At 41.7% G+C, this 11,495-nt stretch overlaps 1 protein-coding gene across 4 annotated transcripts in view; it reads left to right on the forward strand.

The window, feature by feature from the left end:
* DMXL2 (Dmx like 2) overlaps window positions 1-11,495 on the forward strand; it is a 210,867-nt gene that overhangs the window by 195,800 nt on the left and 3,572 nt on the right. For all 4 annotated transcript variants that reach the window (XM_068275436.1, XM_068275438.1, XM_068275437.1 and 1 more), the window contains 3 exons: window positions 3,821-3,912; window positions 6,676-6,728; window positions 9,662-9,879. In XM_068275436.1, coding sequence (XP_068131537.1) covers window positions 3,821-3,912; window positions 6,676-6,728; window positions 9,662-9,879 — 363 coding nt within the window. The remainder of the gene's footprint in view (window positions 1-3,820; window positions 3,913-6,675; window positions 6,729-9,661; window positions 9,880-11,495) is intronic.

The raw sequence follows: 11,495 nt of genomic DNA on the forward strand, positions 1-11,495 counted from the left end.
TTGGTCTCGGCTGCTTGCAAACTTATGCCTGATGCCATAATTCCACTATTTATAGCCAGTGAAGTTTGGGTGCTGCCATAGAAGCCCATGTAAAGCTGACATTTATTACTGGTAATAGTACATTTTTGTGCCGGAGAAGCCTGAAAAAAAATAGCATCTGCAAATAGCGGGAGCCAAAGGGTAGCCTCTCTGTTGCCAGCCTATAGCAGCGCCCAAACCGACACCCAAATTTCCTACTTCCTATCCCTGTGGTCGTCTATCTCACTAAATACCTTCAAGATAAAGGGGTGAGACATGTGGCGTAAGGGATGCGGCTTAACTATCAATTTCAACAGTGGTCCCAGTTCCATGCCTTGAGTTCAGGGCTTCTGCAGACATGGAAGCTGGTAGGCAGACGCATCCAAGCGCAATGTAGGCACATGAACACAGAACATTTTTTGAAGGTGAACACAGGAATTTTTTTTAAGCGGAAGTAATGAAATTCATATTTGCCAGTGGAAAGCTATAACCTTGTCACTCTGTTCAGACAAAGTGAGAATGCTATTGTTCCATGGCTCGTTTTGAATTTCATGCCTGAGTTGTTTGTAACTGTTAATCCATTTACACGCAATTTCAAAACAAATTATGTATGTGTTCATTTATCCACACGTGTGTAACTAATGAATGAAACCGTATTAAGAGGCATACATGTTTTATATTATTGTTTTGTCCCGAGGCTGTCATGTCTTTCAGACTGTTGTCAGTTACTTTAGGACTTGGAGCCTAATATAATGAATTGCCAAGGAAACTTGAGACGTATAGTTTACATAGTTACATAGTAATTAAAATAGAAAAGTCTACAGGTCACCTTCTCCTGCCTCAAACCACCATTATTGATCTATGGGAAGATAAACAAATCTTTAAGAGTCTGAAGTCCAAAAAAAATCTTCCCAGTTCTAAAATGGTAATCAGATTTCTCCATGGAGAATTAGTCACATTCCTGTGCACAAAATAGAAAGCATTAAGCTGTCTCCAGAATGTATTAACTGCCAGGCTGACGGGAAGGGCAATGTATTTCACCCTTGTGTCAGTACAGTGCTAAACAGTGTCATTCAAAGGAACGCAATAATGTCAGTCTTTGAAAAAAATGAATTACTTTAATAAGTATAAATATGTCATCAGGCATGCGAGATCAGAGATGTCTTTTTACAGTACATCAAGGTTGTTGTTTTTTTATTATTTATATTGTCTTTATTAAAAAAAGAAATATGCCGGTATATATAACTTTTTAAAGCAGATTGCTCTCATCCTTCCCTTCTTCTCACCACCTATCAACTTTTTCACATGCTCATTAAATCCCCTTGAAACAGCAAGTACATTCTGGCAAGAGTCCTGTTGTCATATGGAGAACTGCCCTGTGTCCAACCAGCTAAGTCTTCAACAGTGTCTTCATGGAGGGAGTGTGGGACCACCCACATACTTTTATCTGCCATGTTGGAGGGACCAGAGACCTTTTTCGCCAAAACTAGCAGAGATCACTGCTCACAGCATTCTCTGGCTCATTGGCTCCTGACTGATATACAGAGCTCTGCTGTCAGCATGACAGCAGAGTGAGCAGGTTGGGTTGCAGCATCGTATCGTTATCGTTATCAGCATGGACGTGGGTAGTGACACATACAAGTGAACATGGAATGTTGACATTTACATCCTGGCAGGGATAAGTGGACATAAACAGGATGTAGATTTCAATTAGCCCGGTACAAAAGTGGTTAACTTAGATCTGCAGTCTGTCCTGTGTATATTGAATAACTTACAGAACATATTTTTCCAAGTACCTTTATGCACTAGCTTTTGCTGACTATTTTCACAGGTTGCGTCAAGGACTTGACATTGTGCATTTTTACTTAAAGTGAACATAAGACGAGGGAGTTAAAATAATATATACTTACCTGGGCTTCCTCCAGCCCCATGACCACTGTTGCCTCCCTCGCCATCCTCCTGGGTTGCTCAGTTTGCCTGCTATTGGCCCAGTAATCCTCATTAAGTTGTGTCAGTCGGGCTCTTCTGCGCATGCTCGGCCCAACCATGCGCACCTATTACATTTACATGGCAAGGAGCGTTATGCCTGTGCAGGTAGTACTGCTCAGCTGCAGGATACTGCTGGCGGCGTGAATGAGACGAACAAATGGCCAGGCCACCTATGCGCAGCCTATGAGGATTACTCGGCAATGGAGTCACCCTGAAGGACGGTGAAGGAGGCAACGGTGCTCATGGGGCTGGAGGAAGCCCCAGGTAAGTATCAATTATTTTTTTTACCCCTCTCGTCTCAGGTTACCTTTAACGAGAAACCGTAGCTAAGAATTGAACTTCATCCCAATCAGTAGCCGATACCCCCTTTCCCATGAGAAATATTTTCCTTCTCACAAACGGATCATCAGGGGGCTCTGTATGGCTGATATTGTGGTGAAACCCCTTCCACAGGAAACTGTGAGGACCATGGTCCTGGCAGTTTCCTGTCTCTGAACCTCGTTGTATTGTGGGATATAGCTGTTTACAGCTGTTTACAACTGCCAAAATAGCAAGCAGCAGCTACTTCCAGTGACATCACCTGCCAGCAGAAAAAAAAGGTCACCATGTGATAAATGTAAATCAGGGAGAGGAAAGCTTTTACAATTGGCAAACACTGACTAAATCATTTATGCATAACTATTGTAAAAATTAAGCACTTTTTTAATTACATTATTTTCATTGGAGTTCCTCTTTAAGTCTCATTAAAATAGGACCGAACTCAGTACTGCAACATATTTGCTTTATTGACATCATTTTTAATATGCTGGTATTACATTTCCAGTATGCATAATATTAACTGGTGTGCTGCTATTGATAGTGAGCTTGCTGTAATGTCTGATGCCCCCTATTATTCTTAGGGTTGTAAATGATTCCTCATCACTAGGGATGGTCAATCGAATGCAAATCGTGCTGAGTTGTTGCAGGATTATGTAAATTCTGTATGCAAATTGTGCAATTTGAAATTGGACCACATGAATTCCACTTTGGCGGGATTCGATTGGTCCATTCTGCGTATATTTCCATATAGAATTTACATAACCTCGCATCAACTTGGAATTATCTGTATTTCACTGACCATCCCTAATCCTCACCATGCGCACGTTATCAGGACTTCCAGCACCATCTGAGTACAGGAGCAGAAAAGCGATGAGTCATTTTGGAACTGTGTGAATGACTTGTCTCTGTTTGGAAGTGGAGCTAAAATCAGTCATTAAAATACATTGCTTGAAACGAAGCTTAGATCAATTATACACCTTTAGGACTCAAACCTACTAGCAGTATTTTTTAAGCGCTAGTGATTTCAAAAAGCTCCTTGCTAATGCAATGCTATGCGGGATCTTTATAAAATCACATCACTCTAGTGGGATCACACCCACAGCATTACATTAGCAAGAGTTTTTCATATCACAAAGTGCTCAGAAAGCACTGCTAGTGGGTTCCAGGCCTCAAACTCAAGTGAGGGTGCATTAAACCATTATGTTTGTGAGTAGATAGGCACTGACTTGTAAGGTACACTTTTTTTCATGTACTGTGGAAGCAATTGTATATAGCTAACACCTGAGTGGCAGTGAATTCATGCAATGTAGCTTAATACAAATTTATGTGTTTCACTAAAACCCTTATGAAGTTTATTGAGTTAAATGTATAATAATATATTAATACATACATGGTAAACATTCCTGAAAACATAGAAATAAAACCTTTATTTTTTTTTGTAGAAAAGATCATTAAAAATAATTGTGATATAATTGGTTACTTCATCTTCTTTCAGAGCTGGCAGTGTCATTCAAAAACAACAAGTGACTTTGCTTTTATTACCTCATCAAGTTTGGTTGCAACAACAGGACAATCTAATGACAACAGGTGAGTATTATACTGTTCCACAAAGTATATTTTATTTGCAGTAGCAAAGACAGTCAAAGACTCTCCAGTGAATTACCGTATTTTTCGGACTATAAGACGCTCCGGACTATAAGACGCACCAAGGTTTAGAGGGCAAAAACCAGGAAAAAAAATAATATGCTAAACCTGGTGCGTCTATATTACAGGGGCGTTTTATAGACATTTCTTTTCCCCAAGCTGCCTCTGTCCAAGCTACAATAACCCCTGCTGTCCTCACTAGCTAGATACCCTATGCTAACCCCTGATGCCCCCACCAGTTACTATACTACATGAGTATCACTACACTACATTAAACTAACCCCTGCAGTAACGCAACAATTAACTAACTCCTGCTCCCCCCACAAGTAACACTACAATACATTAAACCAACTCTTGCTTCTTCCATCAGCAAAAACTAACTAAACACTATACATCTTAAGGGTGGATGATCTCACCTATCCAGATGTCCATAAGGGAGTGGGTGATTCTGATGAATTGTTCTTCTGGGTGCAGACCACTCCACGGCAGGGCAGAAGCAGTGTGATCATCGCATCTTCTCCCTTAATCCCCGGTACTTGCTGTGAAGAGAAGCCTCAGCGCGATCCTGGCATCTTGTTCTTCTTTAACCCCCAGTACAGTACTAGCGGTGGTGGGGGCAGTCTCTGTGTGATTTCTACATCTTCTCCCCTAACGACCGGCACTTGTATCAGGCAGGCAGCCTAAGTGCGATCCCGGCATGTGGTCCCTTAACAGCGGCGGTGAGGGCATCTTCAGCGTGATCCGGCGACATGTCCCTTAACCCCCGGCACTTTCCACAGGCATCCTCAGCATGATCGCGGCATCTCCCCTTACTGGTACTGCGGTGGGCAGAACAGAGGGAATCCCAGCGCTAGCCGCAGCCACTGTCAGTCCCGATGCCGGTGTACTTCCTTTGTTTACCGGCGCCCCCTCATGGCGTAAAACGCAATTACCGGAAGTACACCGTCATCGGGACTGACAGTGGCTGCGGCTAGCGCTGGGATTTCCTCTGTTCTGCCCACCGCAGTACCAGTAAGAGGAGATGCCGCGATCATGCTGAGGATGCCTGTGGAAAGTGCCGGGGGTTAAGGGACATGTCGCCGGATCACGCTGAAGATGCCCTCACCACCGCAGGGACCAGATGCCGGGATCGCACTTAGGCTGCCTGCCTGATACAAGTGCCGGTGGTTAGGGGAGAAGATGTAGAAATCACGCTGACACTGCCCCCACCACCGCTAGTACTGTACTGGGGGTTAAGGAAGAAGAAGATGCCCGATCGCATGAGGCTGTCTTCCCCCGCCGCAGGTAGCAGTGATTTAAGAGGGGGAGATGCAGGGATCGCAGGAGGATCAGCTGGAGGAGGAGTAAACAGCGCACAGGATGGTAAGACCTTCCATTGCGCAATGTGCATCAGCTTGAAAAGGGCACATTCGGACTATAAGACGCAGTGACTTTTTCCCCCCACCTTTGGGGAAGAAAAAGTGCGTCTTATAGTCCGAAAAATACGGTACCTTAGAATTAGAACGGTTTTGACCTTTCTGCTGGCAAAGTCCTATTTTTATTATTATTTTTTTTTTAAGTACACCTAAATCATTTGTGGCACTTACAAATGCAACTTGAGTTTATGTACAATGATGTGTGCTTTCCTAGTAGGGTAAAAGACAAATATGCAAACCTATATATTGGTAACTCATGTTGAACAGCAACTATCATGTACTGGATTATGTACCTGCAAAATCCTTACAGCCCTTATGCATTAATATCAAGTCACAGCCACTAAACATCATTTTATTTGAAAGATCAGTAGCTTCAGCTGAGCTCAGTCACTCCTCCTTCTTAATTACTTGAATTGGCTTGCAGACACAGCCCCATACAAGGTAATGGAAAGCAGGACTGCAATGAAGCCAGCCAGTGAAAGCTGCTGTCGCCTCAGCAATCTGCCTGGATCTGAAAACCCTTCCACTGTATTACTGCACCCACTCTGCAATTAAAGACTTTTTTCCCTTTCTGTAAACATGTTTTGGAAGTTGAGGCCTGTTTTTGCTTACTGTTCATTTATTATTAATGGAAACCCTTGTGGGGTGTTTTTCTACTTTGGTGTAGCTGGGTTTTAATTGCTTGCAATTGTACTAAAAAAATTGATTAAAGGTAAATGTGGACACCCCAAATATTGATTGGATTTAGGTTTTTTTCTAGTTTACTGAAGTGAACATATGCATGATGCCGAATGCTGCATATACACATTCGATTTTAATTTCCCAAGGTGACCAATCATGACTGTCTCTAGTCTAAATATGGTGTGAGTACAAATGTGCTCCAGTTTCACCAGCCTCCACTTCAGCAATCTAGCGTTAGTTTGCTTCTGTCTTTCTTCTCAGCGGGGTCCTCCCAAATTGTTCATGCAGTGAGGGTTAGTAAACTGTCACCAGAGATAACTAACAACCCAATCTGTATGTAACTTTAGTTGCTAGTACTTATGATGCAATTGATAGGGGAAGTGACATTTTTGTAAGTTATGTGATTTGGTTACATAAAAACTATTTTTTTATGTTTTTTTAGTGTCACTTGGATAGTGTAAGATAGTATTTTAGCTTATTTTTTTAGTAGTTTTAGCTTTATTGATAAGTATATTTCTATACTATTCTATATTTACATATTATTAAGTACCGGTATATCAAATCATATGTTGTTCCCTGGAGCTTACATTAATTTTTCCTTTTGGTATAGAAATGTTTGTCTCTGGGACACGTTAATATCAACCAGCAACAGTCTTGTCCATGGTAAGTTAAACATATTACTTATTACTTAAACTACCATTAAAGCAGATCCGAGATGAAAAACTAACTATAACAAATAACGTGTCTATATATCTTATCTAAAGTTTAGATAGTTTACACAGCAAATCTGGCTGCATACAGCTTCAACAATTTATGATGATTTATTCCTGTGATACAATGAGAGCGGCCATGTTCTGTTTGTCATCATTACACAGGTAATCTGCAACTGCATCTCACCCCTCAGCCTGTGAAAAATTCACTCCACCCCCCTCCCCTCTGCCTCTAAGAACTCTGGCTAGTATCCTCCTCCTGCCCAGACTGAGCTCCCATAAGCCCTTGCTACATGGGTCTGAGTGCTTTGGAGAAGCTGTGGACGAGGCTGGTTTACTTTATAGGGAATTAGAGTATTAAAACAAACAAAAAAAAGTATTGGCTTGAGGAATGCCCTATAACGTATATGTAAGGAACACAATTATGCAATGTATAAAAGTTCATCTTGGATTTACTTTAATTGTGTAGTCAGTAATGCATTGGGCAGGCATTGTTGTAAAATCTCAGCAGAGCTGTTTTTGTTGCATGTTGCAGATAACGGAGTACAGTTGTAGTTTCTTAACAAAGATGTTCAATGAAACAAACATCTGTCATTATAAGCTAACAAGGTGAAGGATGTCATTAATCCAAAAAGGGTTGCCATGGTATATCCTAAAATAAATTATTGTAGCTACAGCTGGCCACAAACATTTGTTTTACAACCTGCATTTGTCGTAATGACATTATTTTGAACCAGTTGATTGGGAGCAGAAGCCGTTATATTGATGTCCTCTGCGTTCTGGCCACTTTGTCTTCCAACTCTACTGCTGCAGCAGTTAGCAGTTGTACAGTCTCACGCTAATTGCCATTCTTCATTGCCAGTATTGAGACTCTTATAGGCATCTGCAGTGTGAGGCAGAAGAGCAGCAGCAGGGCTTGAGAGATCTGAAGGAGATGGGAATGTTGCAGGCAGCAGTCAGAGAGGAGCAGATGGTTGAATGCAGAGGTAGCCATGCATACACTATCGTGCATGCTTCTTGCTGCATAGTATTCTGCATATTAGGGAGAGGGGAGAACAACTGGCATGGTAGGCATGGGGAAAGGAGTAGGTAGGGCGGAATGCAGCATAAGGTGTGTATTACAAGGGGATACCGGTGGCTGCAGGACACTATACTACATGATCTACATTAACCTGAACATAAATCTTTTTTTGTTACAATCTTAGGCCCCGTTCACACTGCACGCGTTTGTGTCCGTTTTTAAGGTACGCGTTTTGTGTGCGTTTTGCGAGGGCCAGAAAAATCAATGCAAAGGTATGGCCCTCGTTCACATATACGCGTGGCAAACGTATGCGTGGCAGAAACGCATAGTTGGATGCATTTCTGTGCGTCGCGCACAGAAACGCATTATAATGAAAGTCAATGGGCGCGCACTAAAAACGCATGGCATGCGTTTTTGTATGCGTATTCGGAGGTGCGTTTCTCGTCGGAAGTGTAGCTGACTCTTCCAGGTATGATCAAAAACGCATAAGGAAAAAACGCATACAAACGCATTACAAAAACGCGTACAAACGCGTACAAACGCATGCGTTTTTCCAGTGCGTTTACTACATGCGTTCTGCACGTTTTCCACACGCACATAATATGAACAGGGCCTTATAAGGTCACATGGTCATATGTATGACACGTGCCTTGAAAAGGGAAGGGGGAGAAAAAAAGGAGGACCCTGCGAGGCTCCCGGAACAATTGTCGGATTCATTGTGCATTTGGCACTAAGTGTGCTATATAACCTTGAGACTGCTGTGCTGATAGACTTTGTTCCCTACCTTGTTGGTGATATTGCCTGTATCACACTATTAAGCACCCAGAAAAACCTAATCGATGTTGATCCTGCTGTATTCTGAATTGTATGATCATATTTTTAGTACAAGACAATTAAATGCAAAAGCAGACAGCCAATAGGAAGAGCCTTCCCGCCCTGCTTCCCACTCCACTGGTGCCGATGCACTGCCGGATGGGAGATCACATGTAACAAAACACAGATTCAGGAAAAACACATTCAAAAAGGTTTCCGTGTATCCCTTTAGAAATGCCAGGGAATGGCTGATGCACAGAACTAGAGGAGCCATTCTGAATAAAAGCATGCTGGAAATGTTTTGTTTGTTCTTACACTATTACATTGCACAGCACAACAGCTGAATGCTGAAAATGTGAGCTCTGCTAGGAGCATCATGCACTACTGCAAAGTTGCTGTAGACTTCTGTCTGTAAATTATCATGACACTCCCTGGTATGGGACACACTTATTGCATAAAAAAAGAGAAGGTCTGAAATCCCACATTGGAGAGCCAGATAAAAGAGTAACTGGAGTGGTTTACCTCAGATTAGAGATCTTAAGTTCCCACATGGCTACATTCTGAATGAAATAGTAAGCAAGGGAACCTGGTGATATGAAAACAGTACTAGTCAAATCTCTGCTTCTATTCATTACCTTTATAAAGAATACTGGTGTTTAAGAGTAGTTTTACAAATACTCATTTTTTCATAATTGTCCTTTGGAAAAAAATGCTCTTATATTGTTATTTCAGCAATAAACAGTAGATGAGAGAAAACAGCTAAAATCCATTTGTGTTGGTAGGGTTGTGCCCTTGCTTGTGCACCTGTTAGTTCTAAAGAAAGCCTTTGCATATCTTCCAGTCACTGCCTGAGGAGAGTAATGTGCAGTGCAGTGGAAGTGCTGGAGAGTCTTACTTAGGATCTTTGGTGCATTGGGGGATAGAGACATAAGCATATGTATTCATTCACAGCACTGTTGAGCTCTTTTTTTATTATTATTATTATTATTATTATTAACTGATCTGCATGACTGTAAACAGTAACTTGTTTTGCTGTGTTCTTCCTCTGTCAGCATTCACTTGCCATGAAAATGGTGCCACAGTACTTCAATATGCACCAAAACAGCAGCTTCTGATTACTGGTGGCAGGAAGGGATACATCTGTATATTTGACATACGGCAGAGACAAATGCTTCACACTTTCCAGGCTCATGACTCAGCAGTGAAAGCTCTGGCATTGGATACCGCTGAAGATCACTTTGTTACTGGCTCAGCAGAGGGTAACATGAAGGTATGGTATTACGAAGTCATAACTGAAAAGGAAGTTGCACAATAAATAATGCTCTGTATATGAGCAGTATACATTTATTTAAAGTTGGTCTGCTATAAAACTTGGTTACAAAAGACAATACGGAATTTGTATAGGTCATTTAACATTTATATTGCGCTTTTCTCCTGGTGGACTCTAAGTGCCAGAGCTGCAGCCACTAGGGTGCTCTCAGTAGACAGTAGCAGTGTTAGGGAGTGTAGCCCAAGGACTCCTTACTGACTAGGTGCTGGCTTACTGAACAGCAGGGATTCGTACCCTGATCTCCTGTGTCAGAGCCCTTAAGCAATACACTATCCAGCCACAGAAACATAATGGGGCATCTTTTTTTGCTCACATAAAGCCTAATCATTGCAAATACCTTCTGTTTTAAGAAGATAAAATTATATTAAGTGAACGGGCATTGGGGTTTTTTTTTTTTTTTTTTTTTATCCCTTACAAAATCCCAGTTACTCTGGCTCCCATTGAAGCAACCAGGTACTCTGTATCATTTAATTTCCCAAGTTCCACCTCATTGGGCATGTTAATCCGTGTCTTACACTGATGAAAGCTCAACACACACCATACAATCTTGGTTGTACAGATTTACCAAATCTATGTAGTATAAAGGCCAACAGATTGAAAATACCTGGAATGATTGATTGGATAAGCTCTTATACTACATGAAAGTAGTAAGATTGAACAATCAAGATCGTATGGTGTGTGTTGAGCCTAAGAGCAACCAGTCTAAAACAGCTGTATGCTTGTTGGATTAGTACGGCTTTGTAAAAATAATTGGCTGTAGGCGCATTGCATCTCAGTGGTACTAAATGTGTTTCTTGTTTTAAGGTACATAAAGAAATAATGTGCATATTCAGTACTGATGCATCATGGGCATTTTTTTTTACATGAAGCTGAATAACTCTGAAATTCCTTCTGTTTTAGGAAGGCAAAATTATATTTTTCGGAAGTGCTGTGTTTAATGTGACGATAGAGGCAGTCAAGCATTGTGTACTGTATATACCAGTGGTTCTCAAACTTTTGCAGGTGAAGGCACCCTTGGCAATTTAGAAATTTTTTCGAGGCACCCCTATGGGCTGTCGATCTACCCTCATTCCCCCGCTGCGTCCAACTGATTGAAATTTACAGTCCGATTGTAGATTATGATTGATTTTTACGATCAATGCGGCTCATGGAATCACAGATAACCAACAGATTTGATCACAATGATCAAATCCACCAGAAACAAATTATGCGTGTTTGAGACACCCCACAGCCCTGCCACACACAATCATCCATCACAAGCCCTCTCTAAAAACCCTCTCTACCTCACAAAAAAAAGGTGCCTTTATCCTTCAGAACCACAGACACATACCACACATACACTGTGGTCATCATAAGAGTTCAATTCCCCACAACAATCAGAGGGCAAAAGAATGACACCCTCCTCAAGTAAAATCACATGTGTAGCCTGAGAGCAAACCCTCCCCTCACCAGGTAATATCACATGTGGGGCCTTAGAGCAACCCCTCCCCTCCCCCTGCCAGGTGACATCATGTGTGAGGCCTGAGAGAGTAACCCCCCCAGAAATAAATGTGTTC

Source organism: Hyperolius riggenbachi, chromosome 3 (genome assembly GCF_040937935.1).
Source record: "Hyperolius riggenbachi isolate aHypRig1 chromosome 3, aHypRig1.pri, whole genome shotgun sequence".
Taxonomy (NCBI): Eukaryota; Metazoa; Chordata; class Amphibia; order Anura; family Hyperoliidae; genus Hyperolius; species Hyperolius riggenbachi.